Below are 26,458 nucleotides of genomic sequence, written 5' to 3' on the forward strand. Positions count from 1 at the left end.
GCACGTTGTCCCCAAGGAGTCGACAAGGCACCAGTAGGACCCTTTCCCAGGATTGTATCTATACAGCCATATGTTTTAGCCTTTGCCCAAGTGGTGTGACCAATTTTATCAGAACATCTTATCCAGAACACCCCAGTCCTTTTCCCCCTTGGTTTTGACCTTGCTGGCCCATTGTAGTCCTGACTCAGCAGTAACATCTTGCTCAAGTTAGCATTGCTGTATAACGTCTTAAGTCCTCCCATTATTGGAAGGGATGACCTTGGCATGGCTTCCAGGGTGGGCCACTATGTCTACTCCCAGACTCCCAAAGGATCCCAGGCTTAAGCAAACCTGGCTCTGAGGCACCCAGACAACCATGCTTTTGGGAAGCACTCATGTTGTCTCTTCATAAATGTCATTTTACATGCCAGAAGCCCTTAGGTGAATTTCCTAGGTGATACTGGTTGCTTTTCAGATACCAAATAAAGTTCATACTTCCAAAGCCTTGTCCTGCTAATAAAACACACACCTGTCTGCTCTGGAAAGACTGTAAGTTACAGCACAGCCACAGAGCTTGGTTGAGGAGTTTGGCATAGCTCTGGGCATCCTCTGTATGTTGTTCTCCAGAACAACCTTGCCCCAACCTGCCCCCTGTCCCCAGCCTTGCCTCCCAGGCTTCTACCAAGACAAGTGGGTGCAGATCTCTTATGCAAGTTGAATCATGTTTCTCAGTCAGATGAGTGAGACTTGATCTCTTGTCGAGGGCCTTATGAGAGGGAAGGAGAAGCTGAGGGACATTTGTCTAAGGAACCAGGTCCTCATACTGTAAGTGGAGCACCTAAGATTAGGCACTGGATGGGTGCTGTGCAAGCCCAGGCAGCCCATCCCTGTGACCTGCATGACAATGGAACTCTCTGTCCCTTTTCCAGACCACATGTCCAGTCTACCCCTGAAGGCTGAGCTTATTAACCAAAGGTCCTGCTGCTGCTTCAACTGCATGTGGCCTGGTTCCTCTGTAGGGGAGGGGATGGAGCACAGAAGCCAGGGTTGTTTCTCCAGCTGGCTTCTGTCACAAACCACTTACTGCTTCTGCCCTCATTCCCAGAAGGTGGCAGTAGGTATTTGAGGACAGCTCACTCCTCAAATGATGAACGAGGCTTCTATGCAGGGATTAGGGCTGCATGCTAATATCCTTTTTTCTTTTTTTCCTGCACTGGGGATTGAACTCAAGGGTGCTCAACCACTGAGTTATATTCCCATCCCTTTTTATTTCTTTATTTTGAGATAGGGTCTCACTATGTTGCCCAGGCTGGCCTCAAATTTGTGATCATTCTGCCTCAGTCTCCTGAGTCACTGTGATTAGAGGTGTGCACCACTGTGCTACTCAATATCCTGGTATTAATGGCTCTTGGTAGAGTTGTGTTTTCCTATTTGCTTGGGTGGTGAAATGTGAACGGGGTTTTTACATCTGGGCAGAAGTCTTTAGGAGTCAGTATATTATTTGTCACACTCTTTCCTATGTCACAAACGACTGGTAGTGTTCCAGAGACTGCATTCTCTGTCATTTTGGGTCCCTGAATGAGGACAATGTGGTGTCATGTTCTCACAAACCAATGAAGGGCACATAGTGTGAATGAGAAATAATCCTTTGAAATAATCACTGAGCTTTGGAGATGTTTGTTATGATAGTGTATCTTAGTTCAGCCTGACTGCTGCAGCCACAGTAGAGACTAAGAAGTCTCTACTGCTCCCAGCATAGACCAGACTAGTCTAGTGGACTCTGAGGTGCTCCCAGTGGGAGCTTAGTGTTCTGTCCAATATGCACATGTGTTGTTGAATTCCATTACAAGGGAATGAAACACCGTGACAATTACCCAAATGCCCAGAAGGAGGAGCGATTCATCCTCCTTGTAAGTAATACACAACTAGAACTTGGAGAGTTTCAATCCATTGACACCAATAGCAGTTAACCTTTTTTTTTTTTTTTTTGAGTAACTAGTGTGTCCTGGGAACTGATCTAAACTCCACTTATTTGAATTCATTTAATCTTTACAAGAATCCTGGAGCATGGGTACCATCATCCCCATTTCTCAGAGGGAGAAACTGACATACAGAGTTAAGTAACTTAACCCAAGAGCCCACTGTCTTTTCCATTTTAGACTGAGGGGTCAGGCTAGGTGAATGTGTTTATATTAAGGGGTTGATGACCAAGGCATAACATTGTCTGGAGTAACTTGTTCTTAGGGCAAATGAAAGGATGTTATTGGAGTTGTGGTTGGAAGAGTGGGCCAGATTTTGAGGAGGTCTGGGATACCAGGTTGAGGGCTTTGGACCTGTCCTGAAATCAATAGAGTTTGGAGGTCTTTAGGAGTGTTGGAGGGTAGGTGCTAGAGGAGGCTATAAAATGGCCTGGAGAGAGATGGGCAGCCTGGTCCAGCACAGAGCAGAGGTGTGAACTCCAGCCCATTCAGCTTGTTCCCCTTCCCCCTGACACACACCCCTTGAATGACACACACCCCTTGAATGACACACACCCCTTTGAATGTATTCACCTCATGTTTATGTGGCTTTCATGTTTTATTTCTTCTCAAATGGACTAAAAGCTCCTTTAGGGCAGAGTCCCCATAGGTTGTTCTCTGCCCTGTCCTCTTAGGCCTTAACTTAGGCGATGCCCATGTTTAGAATGTCTTCCTTGCAAGGCAGAATCCTATACCTTGTCCATGCTCAAATGTCACCTTTCTGCTGCACAGTGTCTTCCTGGTAGAACATTGAATTATAATCCAAATCCAGGACCTTGGTCAATGCTCACTGTTGGCACCAGGCCCTGGCTTGTGCCAGGTACTGGGTACCCTGCCTTGCCTGGTGTCAGCCAGTCTGTATGGGTCTTCTCCTCTTACCCACTGTGGGCTCCCTAGGGAAGAGACCATCTCATTCACCCTATTGTACTGCTGTGGGATTCCACAGCACATGGAGGGCCCTCAGGAAAGAGTCCCATCTGACCTCTTGTTTTAGTCATGAGTAGATGGCCAGACCATCTTTGATGGTGAGATATTCTCATTATAGAGATGCTTGCTTGCCTGACTCATGAAACATTAAACAAATCTTGTTTTTTTTTTTTTTTTTTTTCATTTAAAAACAATTAGTCACAACCTCAAGCTAATGGCCGGATATAGCTCAGCAGTTGGCAGATGTAGTTCTGAGAACAATAACCCCTCCTGCTTGCCTGGTGCTCTACTAGCTCCCAGAGCCCATTTACACCCAATATCCTTATTAACCCCAGAAAACCCCACAGAACAGGTAGGGTAGGTGCTTTTACCCATTTCATAGATGAAGAAGCAGCCCCAGAAGTGGGGCTACCAGCCCAAGTTCACACAGCTGGCATCTGGCACAGCTGGGCTTCTTCAATCACAGTCCATTCTCTGACCCTCTGGCAGCCCTCTACCTCTCGTTTCTGGTCCCTGTACTGGGACTCAGCACTATAATGCTCCTGCCTTCAGTACTGAGTTGGTGCCTGATCCCCCCGAGTTCAGATGGCCAGGTCCATCTACTTTTGGAGGATGCTAACTCACAGATTCCTGCTCTCCACTGGACTTGGTCTTTAAACATTTTTGTGGCATCAGGGATTGAACCCCAGGCCTCACATCTGTTATAGGCACACAGTGATGCTAACATAGACCAAAATGCAGAGGGAAAGTATTTTCTTCTAGGTTTGCTGTTTATCATCTGGATCTGGGACTCCTGAAGCCATTTAAAATCTGGGAAGCAAAACAAAAAAGTTAGGGAAGTTAAATCCCAATACAAGATTTAGCAAGTTCAAGACAAGCCGAATAGACCTGTCACTGTCCTTGGTCAGGTTAGAGACTCCTGCCAAGATGTCTCAACCACTGCCTAGGGCTGGGACTGACACTACTTGGTTCTACCTGGTGCCTCTTGGAGATGTCGGGCTGATGGTTGCCAGGTTGGTGGTAATCAGGCTCTTTCAGCACTTGGGAATTTGCTAGTTTCTAACTGTGCCATAAAGTCTGACCTCAAATCTGAGAGGAACCCAGGTGGATAAAAGAAAAGAAATTTGGCTTTTATGACAGGAGTCAATAGCTCAGCATATGTCAATGTGCCCCTTGGTGGTAGCCCTGAAAGAGAGGATGGTAGTCATCAGTGGCTTGTAGTATCTGTCATACCTTATCTGGCCAACCACCTGCTGGTGTGTCCTCTAGTTGCTTTATGGTGCTGCCCCTTGTCCCCATCAACCCTGAGCTTAGAGAAGCAGTCTCTTCATTAGGTCATCATCATTAAAACATGATCTACTTCTAAGAGTTTTAATGGGTACATTGTTATTTAGGTCCAAGAACACCAAGTTTCAAATTTTGACCCAGAAAACCACACTGATTGCTGAGACGCTCAACTGTATTGGGAGATCTAGTGAAACCACTCAGTACAGGTGTTCAGATAAAACCACACCAATAAATAACTCCTGGCTTCTGCTTAGGGCAAGGCACAGTGCTAGGTCCAGAGAAGGATGGTGGCATGAGAACCTTCTCTTCCCTTGGAGCCATTTAAGGTCTGAAAAGCATGTTACAAAAATTAGAGAGGTGAAATCTCTATTCAAGCATTAGGAAGCTCCTGCGGACGCAAGTACAGCTGTTACTGTCCTTGGGCAGGTCATGGGGTCTGTCAGTGTTTCATTTTCGTATCTATAAAATGGGGACAAAATCACACCCAGTTCATGAACCTTTTGTGAGAGTGTAGTAAGATAGTGTGTATGAAGCACTTACCCCAACCTGGCATATTCTACACATGCAATAAATATTTACAACCATTGTTGTTGCTATTGTGATTTAAGTGCCATTTGCTGCAGCAAGTGTGTAGTCTGAACTTTCTGTAGGAGTTTAGAGATCAGCACCTTAGGCTGGGCCTTGACAGGGAGGAACTTTGGGGGAGATGGGGGGGTGAATGGTATAATCCTGGCATCCACAGCTCTCACTTGGCACTTGTAAAAGAGTGAAGCCCGTTGATAGGAAGGATGGTGCAAGCAAGGTGGAGCAGAAGCTGGGCAGGGATGAGTGTGGAGGCAGGTTAGTGTGTGGCTGGAAAGGGTGTGTGACCATGACTGAGGAGGATGGGCTACAGGGGGAGAGGAGGTGGATTGTGGGCTCAGATGCCAGGTTGAAGCCGGGGCCTCATTAGGCAGTGAGGACCAGTGAGTGGCAAGGGGGCATGACCAGGATGACTGTTGGTCAGGAGGTGGGAAATGGGGAAGGCTGAGCTGGGGAAGGGAAGCACTTTTGGTCTTTCATTTGAGAAGAAGGGTCTGTCAGGTAGAATGGGGCATGGATGTGAGCCGCATAAACACAGCCCAGACAGAGAGGAGAGGTTGGAGATGATAAAGAACAACAGATTTGGTGACCAGAAGAAAGTTGATTTCTTTATAGCCCGGGAAGATGCTCAGAGAGAGTTGACCATGGATGGAGAAGTCCATCTTGAGGGAATGGGTTTGAGGTCCTCACCAGCAGATTCAACAAGGCAGGGAGGGAGCTCAGGGAGAGGGCTGGGCAGGACACCTGGATGAAGGAGTTGCTGGCTTGGAAGTGTCAGATGGGTCCTTGGGAGGAGGGAGGGTTTCAGGGAGGGCATGTGAACTGGGAGGAGATAAGGGGAAGGACTTGGTTCTGGGAACTCTATGTGTAGGGGAAGGTCATGATCAGGAATGGTGGCCATGGAAACAGAGAAGAAGCAGCCAGTGGAGGAGGAGGGCCAGGATCTCCCTTGAAGGCCTGGGAGTGTACATGGGGCTGTGTAAACTCTGGAAGATACTGCTAGAATCTAAGGGCTCTGTTAACAAAGGGGGCATGTTGGGCAATGTGTGATATCTTTGGTGGAGGCAGAAGTCACAGTAGATGCTAAGGGGATGATTTAGGAGGAGAAGTGCCAACTTCTCTTTTCTTGGATATTGCTCTTATTCATGTGGTTACAAGGAAAATGACCCCAGAGGACATATGAGTTGAGGGGTCACTGCTGGTGAGTCTTTTGTATACTACAGATTCCACTTCTGGGTATGCAGTGTGCCCAAAAGAATCAAAAGTTGGGACAGGAACCAATATTTGTACACCCATGTTCTTAGTAGCATTATTCATTATAGCCAACAGGTGGAAGTAACCCAAGTGTCCATCAATCAATGAATGGATACACAAACTGGTATAGACATACAATGAAATATTATTCAGCCTTATAAGGGAAGAAAAATTTGACACATGTTACAACATGAATGAAACATGCCAATTGAAAGAAGCCAGATACAAAAAGACAAAGACTTACAGGAGGTGCTTAGAATAGATAAGTTCATGGAAACAGGAAGTAGGATAGAGATTTCCAGGGCTGGGCAAAGGAAGAATGGGAAGCTATTGTTTAATGGGTATAGAAATTCAGTTTAGGAAGATGAAATACTTCTGGAGATGGATGGTGCTGTGCTTAATGCCACAGATCTATACACTTAAAAATGGTTAATATGGTTTTAGGTTATATGTATGTTACTACCTATAGGGATCATACAAATTGAAGCTGAAATGACACATATAACAGGAAGAAGTGTCCAGGCAAGGTGTGGAGCGTGACAGGGTAGCATGGGCCTGGCTTTCACACCCAGGCCAGCAGAGTGACTGGGACAATTGTCTCATTGCTTATGTCACAGATTTCTCACTTGTAAACTGGTTATGACAACCTCTGTCCTCTCATTGTTGGAGTTGTTCTATGGCCCGGGAGAGCAGTTTTGGGAAAGCCTTTTGTAAACTATCCTGCAGAACACTTGGGTGCAAGCACACTTTAATGCCTTGACTCAGGGATCAAGGGCTCTCAAACTACTCTTGGTAGAGCTGCAACAGGCATGTGGTTGCTCATGTCAGGTTGTGACTGACCCATGGAGTCCTATTGGGTTCCTACGGGCAGCTGCTAAAGTGGTTTTAGCCGGGCATTTTTTGCAGTGGTCAGTGTACACACCCAGCAAAACTTTGTGACTTTTCTCAGGTTCTGGGAGAGAATCATCCAATTGTTCTCTTTATTCACTGTAGGTGATGCATGAACACGTCCTCTGTGCATCTCAGATGGTACCAGGGGGAGTGAGAAAACAGGCACTCATAGTTTTCTGGGACCCGCCAGACCTAGATGCCCCACCAACTCCAGTCTCCACCCTACGTTTAGGCACACAGGAAGTGAGAGACATAAGGAGCAGACCTGGGTCGAGTTTTTCACTAGCATCTCATGACAGGTCTTAAATGCCCGGCCAGGGCTGTGTGATTGGTAACACAATGGCCCCATTTATCTCTCCTTTCCTCCTTCCTCCTTTCTTCTTTCTTTTCTTTCTTTCCTCCTTTCTTTCTTTCTTTCTTTCTTCTTTCTTTCTTTCTTCTCTTTCTTCTTTCTTTCGTACTTCCTTCCTTCCTCCTTCCTCCTTCCTTCCTTCCTTCCTTCCTTCCTTTTCTCTTCTTTTCTTCTTTCTTTCTTTTCTTCTCTTCTTCTTCTTCTTCTTCTTATTTTCTTCTTCTTCTTTTTTTTTTTTTTTGTGATGCTGGGGATTGATCCCAGGTACACTTTATCACTAAGCCACTCCCCAAGCCCTTTTTATGTTATTTTGATATATGATCTAAGTTGCTGATACTGACCTCAGAATAGTTATCCTCCTGCTTCAGGCTCCCTGGTCTCTGGAATTATTGATGTGCGCCATCAGGCCCACTTCCTTCTTCATTTTGAAAACAGGGCAGATTCAGGATGCTGGATTTCACTCCACTGGTTATGATGGTACATTTGGGGAGCTGCTTCCCAGACCACTATGTGCAGGAGGGGTGGATTTGGGAGGCAGAGCAGTGTTCTCCTTCCCTGAGAGTCGAGGTCACGGCTGTGGGGCTGGTTCTGCAGGCAGCTAAGTGCCCTGGCCTGGCTGGAGGAGGGGCAGTAGCTAAGTGGTTTCTGAAAAAGGGCAAAAATGATGGGAAAAGCTTTGGGATCCTCTGGGAATCAGAGCCGTGGCAACAGCAGCTGCTGCCATTGCTGGAAATGTTTCCTTGAGTGCCAGAATGTGCCCACAGCCCACCCCTGCACTACGTCCTGGGGAGGGGCTAAGGACCCTCACGAAGGCAGGGAGGGGCCAATGACCCTCACACCAGCCAACTCTTGCTTCAAGTAGCAACTGCCTCTGAGCTCCTCGGCACCCACTGGGTCTGTGGTGTGCCGGCATCTAGCTGGTAAGTCCCTTTTGTTATTTGATGGTCAGTGCTGATGTTAGCTTTTAGAATGGCCAAGCTGGGCCCTGACATTTGCCATTTGTGTGACAATGGGCAATTGAACTAGACTCTCAGTACCTCGTTTACCCCATCTGAAAAATGGGAAGAGTAGAAGTGACTGCCTCAAAGGTCATTGTGAGGCTGAAGTGAAATTAATTTGCACTTAGCTGGGCTGATCCTAAGCACTGGGTAAGTGACAGCACTGTTGTTATCAATGTTTGTTATATTTTCTCCTGTGCTGGGTGAGGAGGCTGCAGCTGCTGCTGAGGGTGGAGGTTTTGACTGGAGGTTTGCAGTATATTGCCCTCTCTGTGCGCTGGAGGGATGCAGGTCTGGGTGGCAGCAGTGCTGGGTTCTTGTCCTGGATCTTATCTCCTTGTTTTTGGCAGAGACCCTTCATTTTTCATTCCTGGTTTGGGGAGCCCCCAGTTCTTTGTCCCTCCTGAGGAATCTTGAGGTCAGAAGAGGGGGTGAGGATTACAGGACGGTTCTGGACCAGCATTGTCCCAGCTTCTCAGAATGTCATGGGGGTAGGAGGGAGGTGCTTCCCAAAACCAGCATGGATGGATGACTTGGGCAGAGAAGCAAGTAGGAGAAGCACACTCAGATGTCTTGCCTGCAGTGGGGAGGGAGGAAGGGAGCATTCTCCTAGGCGATGGGCAGTGTCCTGTCTAGAGGTGAGAGAAACCCAGAAGTCAAACCAGGTCTTGGTGGGCAGGGCTGATTTTCAGGGCCATCTTGTAGTGCATCTTGATGAGTTTGTGGCATAAATCAGAATCCCCATTTCCTTCAGAAGACCAATGTGTGTCCACATACAACACAGTTGGAAATACCCTTGATCACTAAAATGTTCTGATGTGACAAATACATTGCTGTGGAACTCATGGTAGGGCATACCCAGGCCTGGCAGTGACAGACTGCCTGTCCCTGTTCCTCCTCCTACCCTATAGAGAGTGGCCCCTTCTCATCCCTGGGAGAAATTTGATTTCCAGTAGGGAATTTGGTATACAGCATGCAGTGCTTATTTGGCATTTGTTGATGGACTGAATGGTAGTACCTCATGAACTGCTCCTATTTGGTTAAATTGGGACCAGTCAGAGGAAGAGACAAAGCCCCTAACTGACAACATCACTGAAAGATTCATGGAGCCAGGGATTTGTTTATCCTTTTGGAGCCAGCCTTACCCAAGAGGAGACCACAGACAGTCCAGGGAGAGCTAAGTATGAGATGTGACCTGGGTCTTATTTGTATTTTGTTTTGGGTTTTGAGCTTCTAAGCATGCTAAGGTCAGAGTGGGAGGGTACTTCAAGTTTGGGGCTTATACCTGGCCTCAGGGGTGAGAGTTCCTGGATTGATCAGCCCCCAGTCTGTGGTGAAGGGAGGTCTGGGGCTGAGTTTATTGTTTGAGAAAGAGCACCAAGTCTTCCAGGGAGATGGTAGGGAACTGGCGATACTCTGTAGTCAGGTCAGTTGGGATCAGATCTAGGTTCCACCTCTTACTATCTGTGTGACCTCAGGCAAGTAACATAACCTGTCTGAACCCAGCTTCCCATCTATGAAATATTTACATCTGAGAGCTGTTGGAAGAATTGAGTGAATGCAGGTAAAGAACTTAAAAGAGTATTTACCTTGTACATGGCATATGCTCAAACATTCTGGCTATTCTCATTTCATTTGCCTCCTGTGCCTTTTATTTACAATTATTTTTTCAGTGCTGGAGAGTGAACCCAGGACCTTGCTCATGTTAAGCATGTACTTTACCATTAAACTATACTCTTAGACTTCCTGTACTTCTAAATGATGGCAGACTTCCTATACTATGGATGGTCCTTGACTGAAAATTATCTTCTGAAAGCGTAGACTAGCACCGGGTCTCCATGTTCTGAAGCTACGTGTGACTTCCCACCATCCACACAATCATGTTCACATTCTCTTTCTTGGCCTTCGAGACCTCCAGCCTTCAGGTTCTAACCCATAGCCTGCCCTACAGTCCCCTCTGACTGCTCTTCAACTGCTCTGAGATTCTGTCATCATCCCCAGTCCTCTGTTCTGTCTGCTTTCTTCCAGGTTCACCTTGTCTGTCCTTCCTCCACAAAGCCTTCTTCAGCACCCAAACTCTTCCTGTCCCAGCCAGACTCTGGTTTCTGTCTCCATGGGAATTGACTCTTCTCAGACTCAGTAGCACAGAGCTGGGCCCCTCAGAGATTCCACAGATGGGTTGAGTGATGGGATGAACAGGTGGGGGAGTGGCTGGAAGGGGGCTTTCTGTAGCAGGGAGCACTCCCTGCTGCAGAGGTCTACCTCATGGGTGAATCAGGGACAGAATCAACTCCTTCTGCGAGCAGACCAACAGGGGACAGGGAGTTGGGGCTGTCTGTCTTTGGCTCTCTGTCTTTGGCTGTCTGCTCTGTTTACAAGCTGCAGAGCAATGAGGCGGGATCATTTTGTTTTACATGGATCTGAGCATCAGATCATAGCTGATTTATTGCCATGGTCTGGCCACATGCTCTGAGTTTTCACTGCCTGAACTTTCTCTTGAAAATGCAGGACTTGAGATGCCTCCTAATCCTTCAGTGGCTATTTTCCAGAAACTGCTGGGAACATTAATCTTCCCAACAAACTGCAGAATAAGAATAGGAGGTTCTATGTCTAACGGATCTCAATTCTCCCACAGAGACCAGCACAACCTATTCGTAAAGGGACAGATCAGGCAAGGTCCCTGCCCAGGAGGAGGTTACAGGGAACAGGAGAGTTAAAGTAGTGACAGATAGAAATTGCTGGACCATGTGCTGGACTGTGTTAAGGCCATGAGATGGATGACAATGAATGAGGCTCTCTGGAGTGAGGAGGGGCATGACCCATGCTGGGATTAGGGGGTCTTGTGTAGGTGGCTATATCAGTGCTACATCCTGAGGGACGGTGGCATCTAAGAGGTGGTAGGATTTGAGCAAGGAGAGAAGAAGGAAAGAGCACACCAAGTAAGTCCCCATAGGAGCAAAGACCCCTGGGATGGAGAGGTCTGGTATATCAGGGAGTAGGATGCCCAGTTGGGTGGAGGGAACCATGGGAAATGAGGCCAGAGAGGAGGTGAAAAAGAGCATTGGCACCCACTTACAGCTGTCTGCGTGACCCTAGCACACAGCTTATCTGCAGAGGTTCAAGCCTAGAGAAATCACTTCTATGCCTGAAAGTGCAGGCAAGGATGCCCAAAATATACTAATTTCACAAAAATTACAAAAGGCTTGTGCATGAAGGCATGCACACACATAGACAAATCCCTTTATGAGTCCATGGTTTCGGCAGCCAGGCTGAAGGGCAAAGGAATGTAGTGCATTTGCTGATGGTACCTACCTGGGGTAGGAGGGCTGCCTAGTGCAGAGTGTGGGTGTCACCCTCTTTCAGGATGCAGACTGCTTGACTCTTTGGGACTGAGACTTCCTCATGATTGAGTTCCTTTCCGAATGCAGCTGGTGACAACCACCTGATGGCTGCTCTTGTTCTGATCTGGGGAAAGAGGCAGGCATTGATGTTCATCCTCACTCTGAGATGAGCCAACTGAGCCCAGAGAATCCCAGAGGAAAGATCCTTCTACCCAGGTCCTGAGCCTGTGAGCTCCAAGTTGGGGGGACAGCCCACACACTGTAGGCTACTCACCCTGGGATCTGGAGTTGGGAAGCACAGTCCCAAAAGCTTTAGTTCTGGGGTGCTGCGGGCAGCAGTGGTTGGACTTTTGGGGTGTATTGCTTCACAAGGAACTTGACAAGGGGAGCAGGTAAGGGCTAAAGATATGCAGTCAAGCTGGAAACAAATCCCATCTCTGCAGCTGCCCACAGGTTGCACATTGACCCACAGAGGATCTGGCAAGGATGAAGAAATGGACTAACTTGGACTCGGGTGAGTCTGAAGACCCACCCCAAGAGGATTCCTGCCCAGATCCCCCAGATGGAGACCCTAATTCAAGCCCCCTCCATCCAAGCCCCACATTTTCTCCACGACCAAGAGCCGCACCCGGCTCTTTGGGAAGGGTGACTCAGAGGAGGCATCTCCTATGGATTGCTCTTATGAGGAAGGAGAGCTGACCTCCTGTCCAACCATCACAGTCAGCTCAGTTTGTCATCATTCAGAGGCCTGGAGATGGTCCCACCTGTTCCAGGTAGTCTGGAGGCCCCTCCCTGCCAAGATCCCAACCAACTCAAGGGGCTACAGTCCCAATTATGGATTTTCACAAGTGGTCCTGCTTCTGGGTTAAAGATCATAGAACTGGGAAGTTGAGGAGCCTTGGAGATGATCTGGTCCAGAGTCTGCACTCCTAAGACCCCTTGGGACTCATGGTCACAGTCGTAGGTGTATATGCTGACCCTAGCTGCCAGCTGATGACTAGGAATTCAGACCTGGAATGCTTATCAGCCCTAAACACTTAGACTTCAAGCTCAAGGTCAGGAGCTTTTGGATAGGACAAAACAGCTCCACTGAGAAGCCCCCACCCTCCTGACTCCTCCAAGGCAGGACAGGGAGGGCACACGTGCTGACTGATTTGGGGCAGTGTTAGGATGTCTTTACATTTAGCAGGGGCCATGAAAACCCCTGCCTCCAGCACCCTCCAGGGTACTGCCCCCTGAGTCCCAGAAGAGAAGCAAATGGGCTGAGTGTAAGAGGAGGTGGTGGAGGTGAGGAATTTCTCACTGATACCTTCAGTGTGGGGACAGAAGGGAGACACATGCACCAAGTGTCCCTGCTACATTGGAATCCTGGAAGGTAACCTAAACTGAGGTGTGACTTTGGGTCATATATATATTATTTATATATATTATATAGATATATAATATAATATGATTATATATATAATAATTATATATAATTTTGGGGGGGGTTTGCTTGGGGTTTAGTCACGTTTCCTTAACATGCTCCAAATGCTCCTGGGCCAAGGAGACCCCAGGGTATGTGATGAAGGTTTTGTCTTGTCCCCAGGCAGCTGTCCCAGGATTCTGTCTCTGCTGGTGCAGAGGAAACCCCTCAAGCTCTACGACCGCAGGAGTATCTTTGATGCTGTTGCTCAGAATAACTCCCAGGAGCTGGAGAGCCTGTTGCCCTTCCTCCAGAAGAGCAGGAAGCGCCTCACAGACAGCGAGTTCAAAGGTGGCCCCCCCTGGGGCTGGATTCCTGGGTGGGGCCCCTGGCCCAGGTCTGCTCTGACAGCTCAGTCTGTCTTCCAGACCCTGAGACAGGGAAGACTTGTTTGCTGAAAGCCATGCTCAACTTGCACAATGGGCAGAATGACACCATCTCTCTGCTCCTGGACATTGCCCGGCAGACAGACAGCCTGAAGGAGTTTGTCAATGCCAGCTACACAGACAGCTACTACAAGGGTGAGCAGGGTGGCAAAATTGGGCATGGATCAGTCCACAAGCACACCTGGAACCAGAGGGTACAGAAGGTACAGGGGGCCTTGTATTCCTCTGAGCTCCTTGCTCTCTCTATCAGCCTGTTTGGTTTCTCCTTGGTTTCTGATGGCTGCCTTCATCATCTGTGGTTTCCTCCTTTGGCCCTGGGGTCCCTGTCTCCCTTCTGCTGACTTGGTGGTCCCTGGCCCTGGAAGTCATGACCTCTGGCCTCTCTACTACCATTCCTTGCCCTGGGCAATTTTGACAAATCTACCTTGCAATCTAGTATTTTCTGTTTTCAAGAGTTTCTATTACTATCTCAAGATCTTCCTGGGCCTCCTTTGAGGATGTTGGCTTGACCTTCTGGGGTGGGGAGGGGTCTTCAAGGTACTTCTGCCCTGTTCCTCCAGCAGCAGCTGCTGCCTGCCAGGGCCCTTCCCTGGGTGCACCTGTCTCAGCCCCCCACAGGACTATGATCACAAAGCCAACTGTGAGCATCCTTGGTAGGCCAGACAGCACTGCACATTGCCATTGAGAGGCGGAACATGTCACTGTGACCCTTCTGGTGGAGAATGGAGCAGATGTCCAGGCGGCTGCAAATGGGGACTTCTTTAAGAAAACCAAGGGACGACCTGGCTTTTACTTGGTAGGGATGCCACATGGCAGACACTTGACTTCTTGACTTTTACTAATGGGGTGTTAGAGGCAGAGGCAGAGGGAGTTGGAGGCCTGTGGTTCAGGGACTGCCAGTCTTACCGTGGGCCCCATGTTGGCTGCAGGTGAGCTGCCCCTTTCCCTGGCTGCATGCACCAACCAGCTGGCCATTGTGAAGTTCCTGCTGCAGAACCTCCTGGCAGCCAGCCAACATCAGTGCCAGGGACTCAGTAGGCAATACAGTGCTGCACGCCCTGGTGAGGGGTGGCAGACAACACAGCCGACAACACCAAGTTTGTGACGAGCATGTACAACGAGATCCTGATCCGGGGGGCCAGCTCCACCCTACACTGAAGTTGGAGGAACTCACCAACAAGAAGGGGTTCACACCACTGGCTCTGGCTGCCAGCAGTGGCAAGATTGGGGTAGGGAAAGGGACTTTAGCTCAAGTTGGAGGTGGCACATGGTGAGGGTGGTATGGAGAGGATGGTGTGTGCCTGTAGGGCTAGTGGAGTAAGTCAGAGAGACTGAGCTGCTGAGCAAAACCTGGCAAGTAGACATGGCTGTTTCTGATTTCCAGCTCTTAAGTATCATCAACAAGACCCGGGGGTGGAGGGTGGGGTTGGGGCCTGGGATGGGTAAGTTGGAACCTAGGGAGAGAAAGAAAAAGTTGCTATTGATGGCAAGCATTGTTTTGGGTTAACAGGGAGGGCCCTGAAGGGATGGTTTTGGGTAAGCCACACCCAACCCCGACTGGGGGCCTACAGATGATACCAGGCCATGGAAGACTGATAGAGGGGTTGGGGCTGCTAGGAATTGGAGGTAAGTACCAGGGCATTCTGCAAGATTGTCCATGCTTATTTGAATCTCTTAGGAGTCTGGCTTTATGACCTTGGTTTTATTTCTTAGATTTTGTTTAATTCCTTCTGGCTTAAGATTTTTTTAGAATGAACCACTGCTGCTGTCCTTCACTGAAGGATGGTAGAGCTAGGGGCCCAGATGTGGTGGGTCTAATGTGGCTGCAGCTAGAGTCTGAGGCAGTGCCAGGTCCATTTTGGTGGTGCTCAGGAGCAGGTGGCGGCTTCCCTGGGTGGGGAAGCAGAGCTATTTTCCCAGCAGAGTTCATGGTCTGCATGGGACTGCAACCTGCTTGGGGCTGGGCCCCCAGCTGCTCTCTAACCTGTTCTTGTGCCCAGTGCAGGTCTTGGGCCTATATTCTCCAGAGGGAGATCCAGGAGCCTGAGTGCAGGCACCTGTCCAGGAAGTTCACTGAGTGGGCCTATGGGCCCGTGCACTCTTCACTCTACGACCTGTCCTGCATTGATACCTGTGAGAAGAACTCAGTGCTGGAAGTCATCGCCTACAGCAGCAGTGAGACCCTGTAAGTGGCCAAGGCTGATGCCCAGCCAGGGGATTCCAGTTCTATTGCACCCAACCTCACCCCAGGCCCTGGTCTTGTTCTGCCTGGCTTCTCACTGGTGAACACCTATTGCTCAGGGACTATGTTCTGCAGCCTCATCTCCTACTTCCTTTCCACTGAATGCTTGCCTGATGATTATTATACCAGAAAAATAGGAATGTTTTAAAAGAACATTGGTAGAAACAACTCCTTTTCTAAATGTGCAACTTCATTTTGATTACATAGTGGGAAATCAGTGCTGGAAAACACAGACTCCAACCCTCAAGTCTGCTTTAGGAACTTAGAGTATCACCTTAGATAGAGGGAACAGGTGAGGTGGCTTTTAAAAGCAATGGGCAGGATGGGTTATTCAATAAAGTGTCACTGATAATTAAGTAAATACCATTCTCACACCTACACAAAGAATTCTAGACAAAGTGTCAAACATGAAGTACCTATTAAGGAGTAAAAGAGAGTATAGAAGGATATGTGTATATCTTAATGCAGAAAAAAGCCCCCCCTAAGTGAGGTAATGTAGAATAACCAATTTTCTACTTAGTGGTGTGGGTTGTTCTATATCTAGCATGTATGGGTCTGTACTTTTGCCTAGTATTCCACAGTTGGGATGAATAGTAAATGTCCATACAAGGACAGTTTGAGTTATTTGCTGTTTTTTGCTATGACAATATGCAGGCCACGTGGCATAGGGCTTGAGATTTTTTTTTTCAGTGAAAGATATCTGGAATTGGAATTGTCAAATTGAAAAGTATGTTGTTCACTTAATATTTTCATAGCTACAGAATCAATGTACGTGTCTACCACCTGTAGGTACACAACTGTATGCTGACCTGCATATTATCAATCTTCTTCCTCTTCTTCTTCTTCCTCTTCCTCTCTTTCTCTTCCCCCTCTTCCTCCTCCTCCTCCTCTTCCTTCTTTTTCTTCTTTTTGTACTGGAGATTGAATCCAAGGCTCCTCTACTACTGAGCCACATTCCCATCCCTTTTTATTTTTTATTTTAAGATGGGGTCTCACTAAGTTGCTGAGGCTGGCCAGAACTTTCGATCCTCTTGCCTCAGCCTTCTAAGTCACTGGGATTACAGATGTGCATTATCATGCCAGGCAATCTGTTTCAAAAGCTAGTTTTAAAATCATGGAGCCAAAAATGCTATCTCATTGCTGTCTTAATTCTTATTTTCTTGATTGCCATGAGGTAGAACATTTTTTTATGTGTTTATTGACCTTTCATGTTTCTTTGGTGAATTTCCTGTTCATGATCCTTTGCAATTTCTATGGGACCATTGTCTCCTCTGTTTTGGTTTATATATGCTCTCATTACAGAATGAATTGATCCCTTCTCTGTTGCATGTGTTGCAAGTATTTTATTTTCTCCCAGTCTGTCTCTTGGCTTTTAACTTCATTTATGGTATCCTTTTCTTATAAAAGTTTCTCATTTTGATAGAGTCAGACTGGTCAGCCTTGTCTCTCTAGCTTCTATGACTTGTGACTTCTTAAGGAGGGTCTTTTCCACTTAAATATTATCACATATTTTCTATTACTAATTTATAGGTATTTTATGTTTGGCACTTTATCTGGAATGTCTTTGTGTAGGTGAGAGGATGGCATTTTATTTAATTATTCCAGTTCCAAGTGAAGGGTCTCAGTGCTATCTTGACCCCTGCAATGAAAAGCCATTTGTCTCCTCTTTTTAAGGTGATACTCCAAGCTCCTAAAGTAGACTTGGGTTGGAGTTTTAGCAATGAGGGGCTGCCATGGTGTCTCACAGGGTACATTTATAGGAGCAGAGTTCCAGGAAAGTGAGGTTTCCCTACTCTGCCCTTTTGGCCCCTACCTGGGCCACCATGCTGGATCTGGCTTCTGTCTCAGAGTCTCAGATGTGAGAGTTCCCAGAGAGATGGTCCAGAGAGGGAAATGTCCTCATAAAAAGACTGAGGAGTTTGACCTGGAGAAAAGAAGGCTTTGGGGCTACCACTGACATCTTCATGCCTCCAAAGGCTCTTAAGGGCCAGGAATGTGAGCTTGTCCTGAGGCCCTCCAGCCAGAGCTGGACCATTGGTGGAAAGTATAGAAGGTCAACATTACTCCAAAAATAGATGTCTACAGTTAGTTTTTCTCCATGGGCTTCTTGAGGGAGTAGGAAGCTTCCTGTTTTCCGAAGGTATTCAAGAAGACACAGACCAGGGACTGCATTGAGAGAGCTCAATTTTGGGTTGGGACTTGAACTCATGGCCTGGGAGAGGCCAGGATTACCAATTTTGGCTCATTTGTCCTAAGGACACCTCAACCTTAACAGTCTCTGGATATGAGACTTTCCTCAAAGCATACTTGTAATGATAGTATAAGGACATGGAGATTCTACTATAAGAAGTGTCTGCTAGGTCCTTTCACATCTCTTGCATAATTGCCACCCTGCCTGACTCAGGACTGGAAATATGAGAAATGAGGAATCCAGAGGCTCCTTCCCCCTGCTTCAGACTCTCTCCAAGCAGCCTTATGCCAGGCTCTGTTTGAACCAGCTTCTTCCCATTATTATGAGAACAATAAGGCTGAGGGGTCTTGGGAGTGAGTTATTAGGGATAATGGGTTCAAAATGTTGGGCGATACTGTGGCTCCTTAAGTGAGCACTTAGGCCATGTCCATTTTCACCCCATTCATTATACCTATGGGGACACTGAGGCCACAAGGGTGGGTAAATCAGCCAACCTACTGGCTGCCCATTGGTTCAGACCTCTGGTGACACTCAGTTCCTCGTTGTTCTGAGGAAGTGGGTGATATGGGTGTGAGTGTGCCATGGGCTGGTATGGACGTGGTAAGGCAGTTCCTGGTTGGGGAGTGACCTTTGCTTCTCTATGCTCCCTTAGAATCGCCACGACATGCTCCTGGTGGAGCCTCTGAACCGACTTCTGCAGGACAAGTGGGACAGATTGTCAAGCGCATTTTCTACTTCAACTTTTTTGTCTACTGCTTATATATGATTGTCTTCACCACAGCTGCCTACTACAGGCCTGTGGATGGTTTGGTGCGGCCAGAATGTGGGCCTTGGTGGTGGTAATAGGGTGGGGGTGTGGATATTACCATAAGAACCCCATGTTCTGGCCAGACCCTGCCCTGAACCCCTTCCTGGCTCACTGGAGTGACGGAATGATCATCCATAGGCCATTATTTCCTTGGGCTGAGTCTTTCCTCTCCCAGGTCATCCTGTGCACCTACCCCTTTTGTACCCAGGCCCCTCTCTTCTTAAGCCTTGTGGTCCTGGGAGACTGAGCATGTGACCACTGAGATCCCTGATTGCCCGGGAGAGGGATACACAGAAAGAATGCAGGTCAGGAAGCAGCTCACCCTGGACTGGGTATCTGCAGGGTCATGGAATGGCATGAGCCCTGATGCATTGCTATCCTGCTTGCTTGCCCTGTTTTATTCATTCTCTGGCTCATTATTCATTTCCTAGAACAGGAAAGAAGTATAATTAGGCACTTCTTCGGTGCCAGGCCCTGGGCCATCATCAAATTAGCTTAAAAAGGGATTTGTTTTTTACTTCTACCAAGATCTATGAACTTCACTGAATTTCTGAATGAGTCAGTCTCATTCAATACCCAGAACACTAATTTGCTGTTTTTATTTCTGGGACATTTGCTTTAAATTTTGTTTAAAACCTAATTTCGTAGGTGAAACCTCATTTCTATCCATCTATTAAGGCCATTTATTGACTTCATTTTAAGAGAAAGGAGAAATGTGCTAATGCTTATTAAACATTCCTGGTAACTACTCTAGGAAATGGCAGAAACTGCACCTGTAGGTGTGTGTGGGATGGTCTCTCTCTCCCTCACCCGTGGAAAACTCTGACAGTCCTGGGGACCAGGTGTGCACCCCAGGCAGTGAGGGCAGCAGGATTCATGTGGGCATTGAGTCTGTGAGATATCTCCTAATGCCTCATCACCCAGCTCCCAGCCGAGCAGAGCCCAGAGCAGGGACATTGCCTGGGAGACAGCAGAGCACTGTACATCTGCTCCACTTGATCACCTGGAGGCTGCCACTTTGGAGAAATCAGGTGCCACAGAGGGGCCTCTTTGTAGGTGGTCCCATAATAATGCAACATCTTTCTGTCTCTCTCCTTTTGGAGGTTATGCTCCCAGGCAGGGGCTGGGTCTTAATTGTAGGGCTTTGTACCTGGTAAATGTTTGGTTAAGCGAATGAGTGAATGGAGTCATCAACTTCTCTGCACCTCACAGCCTCCCTACAAGCTGAAAAACACTGTTGGAGACTATTTCCGAGTCATTGGAGAGATTCTGTCTGTATCTGGGGGAGGTCTACTTTTTCTTCCGAGGGGTAAGCATTCTTTCCAACACTGGACTTCTTATTATCACTGAGATGAAAGTCAAAGGGAATTGCTATCACTCACTCACCTTTTTGTTTATTGAACTCCTGATGATCTTACCTGTTGCTGAGTGTGTGCGCATGAAGCTGAAGTTCCTTCAGCATTCATGATTGGGGGTGGGGGATTGCCTGGTGTGTTCCCACTGGCCCAGGCAGTCATGGTTGAGATAGACAGTCAGGGTTCTCCTTGGCCAGCCTCCCACTGAATGTAATATATATGTATTGGGGATTTAACCCAAGGGCTGAGCCTCCTCCCTTTTATTTGAGACAGGTCTTGCTAAGTTGTTTAGAGCCTTGCTGCATTGCTAAGGATACCCTCAAACTTGGCAATCCTCCTACCTCAGCCTCCTGAGTTGCTGGGATTATAGGCATGTGCTACCACCCCCAGCTTGAATATAACATTTAATTACATGAGTAGAGTGGAACCTCTTAGTGGTAGGATCAAAAACTGATAGTCTAATTCATCAAGACAATCTGTTAAAGCTCAGAACAATGAAGGGGAGGGACCTATTCATATATTAGAACCATTTTATTTTAACTGCAAACTCATGCAAGCATATTCCTTGGCCATTCTCACATAGGAGCAGGCTTTTCTTTGGATGTGGGTCTATGGTTTGGAATTTTATGTCACCTTCCCTGCAAAAGCCAAAACTATAATGAAAATATTATTTATGATTTCAGTGTCTTTAGAGAGGAACAAGAACTTAGATGCATACCAAGAGATCTGAATGCAGAATTTGAGATTATAATTTTGGACTTCTAGTCTTTTTGGTCTAAGCTATATCTACGTTTAAAAATTCTACTTTATTGGTGACTCACTTTTATGGAGTGTTTACAAATCATTGGACTTTCTCACAGAGTATGCATTATAATAAAGCATAAAGCCACAGCAGCAAGTGCAGCTGTTGGTGTGAGCGTGAGCATACTCTTGGCAAACAGAGGATTATCCTGTGGGAGGGGGTAGAGGTGTGTGCATGTCCTGGTGGGGACCTCCCAGCCCCAGTGGTTAATCTGTGATTCGTGCACTGGAGCAGGATATAACAGTTTAACTGTAATGTTTGTTTAAAGAAAAGTAAGGAAAAAAAGCAATTAGAAAAAACTTCCCAGTCTCCCCTTCAAATCACATGATTGATACCATTTTGGTGATTTTTTTTCCTTCTTGAGTTTACTTCTAGGTATAGTTGTAATTCCTCTCTATATTAAAAAAAAAAAATCTCTCTGAATCACATAATGTCACCCCATTAACCTTAGCCATGCTGTTCCATTCTTCATATCTCTGTTTTAACACACTCCTGAGTCCCATTACGATGACATTTAGGAAGCATTCTGGGAGCTTATCATTTAGCCACATCTAACATTCTTGGGACCTTGCTCTGTCTCCTCACCTGCAGATTCAATATTTCCTGCAGAGGCGGCCATCTATGAAGACCTTGTTTGTGGACAGCTACAGTGAGATGCTTTTGTAAGTGACACTTTGACTCTTATGCCTCTTTTGTCCCAATCCCGAGGTGACGGCAGTCTGTTCTCACATCATTCTCTCTCTTGCATTGGACATGGCACAAAATATGACCTTGATAAACTTATTGAAGCAATGATAGAAGGCACTTGGTAATATTTGTGGGATGAATGAGTACCGAGGGTTTTCATTCTGTGCCCAATAAGTACCAGGTGCTGAGAATGACTGACTGTCATGGGTTCACGGACAGAGTCTGAATTAGATGTGCCTGTTACTTTTCCAACCATTTATTCTTCCCATGTGCCATTAACTGGGTTAGTACTAAAAGACTGAGTGAATAGACATTATTCCTGCCTCCAAGGAACTTCTCATCTTTAGGCAGGACTTCTTAGCCTTGACTCTATTGACATTTTAGACCAGGTCATTCTCAGTTGTGGTGGGGAAGGGGCTGTCCTGTGCGTTGCAGAATAGTAGCAGTATCACTGGCCTCTACCCACTAGAGAAGCCAGTAGTTCTTCCCCATCCTCCAGCCTTGACAACCAAAAGTATCTGCAGATATTGCCAAAGGAAATCCCTCCTATTGAGAATCACTGCTTTAGGAAAATACGGATAAACCAAAGCAATTATAAAACAATGTGGATTGTCCCAGGGAACCACCTTCCTTCATAAAATAAGCTGTAACCTCCACACAGCAGCATGCTCAGGGGGCTTTTGGACAGGGAGAGGTTCATCTCCTGGGATCTCAACTCATAGCCTCTATTCCTATTCTCAAGTTGCTCTCATTCTTGGGGCCTCTGTCTTCATTGCTGGCAAGAACAAGGAGTTAGTTTCTAATCTTATGCTAGTTAGCTTATCCCTAGGATTCATAAACTCCGTCATTCCCCACCAATCTTGAGATATCTATTCTTTAGTCCCAAAGGGCAAATTCAAGTTACAGGGTTTATAGGGTCAGTATAATACTGATTTGCTTAAGAGGAGTAATGTTCTCTTATGTAGCAGTATGCCGATAAACTCAAGAGACTGTTCTTAGAAAGACCCATTGTGGTTAGGTTAAAAAAATACATAAATATATGTGTTTACACACACTGTATATGTACATATATACATATATATATATATTGTGTACATATAATATATATTACATATATATGTACATTTTTATTTTATCGAATTTACTCAGGAATATAGGTAAAAACTAGTACAAACAAAGCTTAAAATCTAATATAGGAATTTCTTGCCCCAATTTCTGTTCCCTGAAATTCTCCTTTTTTAGGTACATTCCATTCTTTTGGCTCTTTATTCTGGCATTTACACAGCTAGTCAATGATGGGGCCTTCAAAGAAACTGAGGCAACTCAAAGACCCCCTTTGCAACCCTGATTCTTGCTACCAAGTCAGAAAGATTTCAGACCTGATTCTCAGAGTAACAAGAATGAGTTTATTGGAGTCATAGTAAAAAGGAAAGGGGACACTCAAGGGAGAGAGTGGGTCTTCACAGAGAGGAGAGGGACAATGTGCCTCTCCTGCTCTCCAGTTTTATTGGGGGTCCCAGAGAAGTTCCAGAGAGTCCTGCCAGGTGTCCACCTCTTGACTTTTGACTGACAGCAGGGTGACATCAGACTTTTAAGTACTCACTGTCATGGCAACTCTAAGTCACCTTGGCCCATGCTGACCAGTTCTAATTGAATTCTTAACCATAAATTCTTACAAAATAACCATACATTCTTATCTCCCTGAGTTTCAGGATCTGGTCACAAAAGTCTTCTCCTTCATGGTAACTTGGGTTCCTCTTAACATTATTTTGGGCCTGCATTTCTCCTGCAGTAACAGGTAGTTTGCTGAGGAATGTGACATTGCCTGTCCACTGAGGCCAGGCAGGGCTGCAAGTAAATTGCTTCTTGGAAAAGAAAGCATGAGGGGGTCAGCACTAAGGGCCCATTTTATAGAATTACTCTCTTACCTTGTGTTCCCACCAATCACACCTATCTGTGCCCTAAAAAGAATTTACCATGTTTCTTCCCTTCTGCTTCCCTCTTCCATTCTTCCAATGTAGTTATAGAATAATTTTTTAAGTATTTTGTTTATTGTAATCAGTGTTTATATTTTTATGCCTATAAATATACTTTATGATTGATCTTCACAATATTCAAATACAACTTTTCTCTTTTTCTTTTCTAAAGTGATCTTATTTTCCACTTGTTCAGGTTTTTAAAAAAAGATCATTTATTTATTTATTTATTTTTACAGTGCTGGCGATTAAGCCCAGGGCCTTATGCTTGACAGGCAAGCACTCTCCCAACTGAGCTATCTCCCCAGCCCTTGTTCAGTTTTTTTTTTTGTTTGTTTGTTTGTTTTGTGCCCCATGCTAATTCTTCCACACCTTCAAAAGACTTTTTCCTCAAAATTAGTCCCATAAATCACATTATCAGATTCCTTTTCCCTCCTCTACCCTCTCTTTCTGGAGGGATTTCCTTCTGGAGCCCTGTTTTCTCTTCCTACCTGAGCTGGCTCTTCTTCAGGCCTTCCGTTAGCTCTACCTTTGGACTTCTTTTTGCCATCAGATCTTGGAATTCTCATTGTTCCTATCTCTTTTTCATGTCTTCCTCTTTCTTAGCTTTTCCCCCTTGTTTTATTTGAGCACATAGTTCAGTATTTTCTTATTAAAAAACATGGGTGTAGCTGGGTGTGGTGGTGCCCACCTGTAATTCCAGTGGCTCCAGGGAGACTGATGCAAGTTGAAGGCCAGTCTCAGCAACTTACTGAGACCCTGTCTTAAAATAAAAAATAAAAAGGACTGTGGGTTATAGCTTAGTGGTAAAGTTCAATCCCCAGTACAAAAAAAGGAAAAGAAAAGGTGGTGTAATGGTAGAGGACACACAGTGATGGCAGCATCAGCCTAAAAGCTCAGGTCACATCACTACCATTCTATCATTGTCACCTTGGAGAGATCCCTTTCATTTCTCTCATAGGTTGTATCTCTTATTTTCTAAACCCTATGTCTCCCTCTGTCATGGTTCACTCCCTTGTTTTGGGAAGAGGACATCTTGAGCCAAAGAGAGAAGGGGACACCAGAGAGTAAAATTTATTTTAAATCTTGGGGCTGGGATTGTATGTAGCTCAGTGGTTGAGCACTTGCCTAGCTTGTGTGAGGCACTGAGCTTGATTCTCAGCACCACATACAAATCAATAAATAAAGGTTCATCAACAACTAATAAAAATATTTTAAAAATTTCTTTTAAATCTTGAATGTCTGAAAGTATCTCTATTTATCACCACAGTTGATTAGTAATTGATTGGTATAAATTCTTTAAAACTGCGAAGATATTTCTCCATTGTTTTCTAGCTTCCAGTATTATAGATTAAACCATTTTCATTCTGGATCCTCTATTAAGACATTTTTACTTTTTTCTTTGTAAATTGATTGCATCTTCTTTTTGTTCCTGGTGTTCTAAAACTTGATGTATTTTAGATAGGTTGATTTTTAATGTAGTATTCTTAGAATATGTTGGAATCTTTCAATCTGGAAATTTATCTTTTGATTGGGGGTATTATCTTGAATTATTTCTTGGTCTCTCTTCTGGAATTCCTATGGTTTATATTTTGAATCTCCTGAACTATCTCTGAACTAGTTTTCTTAGCTTTTCTTTTTTTTTTTTTACTAATAAAAAAATTGTATTTACTTAGAAGCATTCAGAATGTCAACAAAACAGCTGCAACTTTTTTTTTTTTTGCAGTTACATAGTGGTATTCAGTTAACAGAACAACAATTATTTCGTATAAGTTGCATCAGGGACAACTGAAGATGATAAACTACTGTCCCCATACATAACTAATTTGTGCTGTGCACCAACAAGAACCTGCTTTAAATTTCCATGCCAATTTACAACCCCCATACTGTACCAGACAAGGTTAGTGGCTACTGAAAAATACCACCAGGACAGGGCTATCTAAAGACACATTTGGTAGTGTGTTAACTATACAAAAAAGACCCTGTACAGTTTAAAAACAAATCTTACACAGTCTTACATTTCAATTTTTTTCCTTAAAAGGAGTGAGTTGTGTACAGGGGGGTTAAATGCTTTATAGAGAAGAAAAAAAACTGTGCTAGAACCAACGTATTCATCATCATCATCTTTTCATCTTCATCTTCTTCATCTTCCTCTTCCTCCTCATCCTCTTCATCTTCCTCCTCTTCCTTCTTTTTTTTTGCTTTTTTCAGCCTTTACAACTCCCTTTTTGCTGCATCAGGTTTTTCTTGAGCTCCGTAGGCAGCAATATCCTTTTCGTATTTTTCCTTCAGCTTAGCAGCTTTCTTTTCCTAAGGCTGCTTTGTCATCTGCAGCAGTGTGATTTCACAACTCTCCCAGTTTCTTTGCAACATCACCAATGGATAGGCCAGAATGTTTTCCTTTGATTTTTGGGTGATACTCAGAACAGAACAAGAAGAAGGCTGACAGAGGCCTCTTGGGTGCACAGGGATCCTTGAACTTCCTTTTTGTTTCCCCTTTAGGAGGGATATAGGTTTTCATTTCTTTTTCATAACAGGCCTTGTAAGCCTTTGCCATGTCTTCAAATTTTCCTTTCTCTTTAGCAGACAAGGTCTTCTATCTTTCTGAGCACTTCTTAGAAAACTCTGAAAAGGTCAAATGAGCATCTGGGTGCTTCTTCTTTGCTCCTCCTGGCAAGTTTGCACAAAGAACGCTGATGATGACATTTTGCCTCTCGGCTTCTTAGAAGCTCCTTTGCCATGTTTAGTTGTTTTTCCTCAGCGAGGCCCAGAGTCGCTCAGTGCCCATCCAGCTCTCACTTGCCCCGGCACTGTCTCTATGGAGCTCAATGTACTTCATCATATTTTCTTAACTTTGTGTTCTCTTTACATTTGCCTCTACTTCCTGAAAGATTCAAGTCAACTTTAATTTCCAATA

The 26,458-nt window shown here is 45.6% G+C and overlaps 1 protein-coding gene across 1 annotated transcript in view; it reads left to right on the plus strand.

The window, feature by feature from the left end:
• Positions 1–8,116: 8,116 nt before the first annotated feature.
• Positions 8,117–26,458, plus strand: part of Trpv1 (transient receptor potential cation channel subfamily V member 1) — a 31,662-nt gene continuing 13,320 nt past the window's right edge. The window contains 19 exon segments of the mRNA XM_053743369.1: positions 8,117–8,210; positions 12,073–12,206; positions 12,209–12,360; positions 12,362–12,402; positions 13,218–13,260; positions 13,262–13,385; positions 13,463–13,615; positions 14,138–14,179; positions 14,182–14,275; positions 14,408–14,477; positions 14,479–14,547; positions 14,549–14,618; positions 14,621–14,733; positions 15,481–15,669; positions 18,566–18,626; positions 18,629–18,723; positions 19,934–20,008; positions 20,010–20,030; positions 21,470–21,540. Of these exon segments, the coding sequence (XP_053599344.1) occupies positions 12,116–12,206; positions 12,209–12,360; positions 12,362–12,402; positions 13,218–13,260; positions 13,262–13,385; positions 13,463–13,615; positions 14,138–14,179; positions 14,182–14,275; positions 14,408–14,477; positions 14,479–14,547; positions 14,549–14,618; positions 14,621–14,733; positions 15,481–15,669; positions 18,566–18,626; positions 18,629–18,723; positions 19,934–20,008; positions 20,010–20,030; positions 21,470–21,540 (1,574 nt within the window). The 5' untranslated portion in view covers positions 8,117–8,210; positions 12,073–12,115.

The sequence above is a fragment of the Sciurus carolinensis genome, chromosome 3 (genome assembly GCF_902686445.1).
Source record: "Sciurus carolinensis chromosome 3, mSciCar1.2, whole genome shotgun sequence".
Taxonomy (NCBI): Eukaryota; Metazoa; Chordata; class Mammalia; order Rodentia; family Sciuridae; genus Sciurus; species Sciurus carolinensis.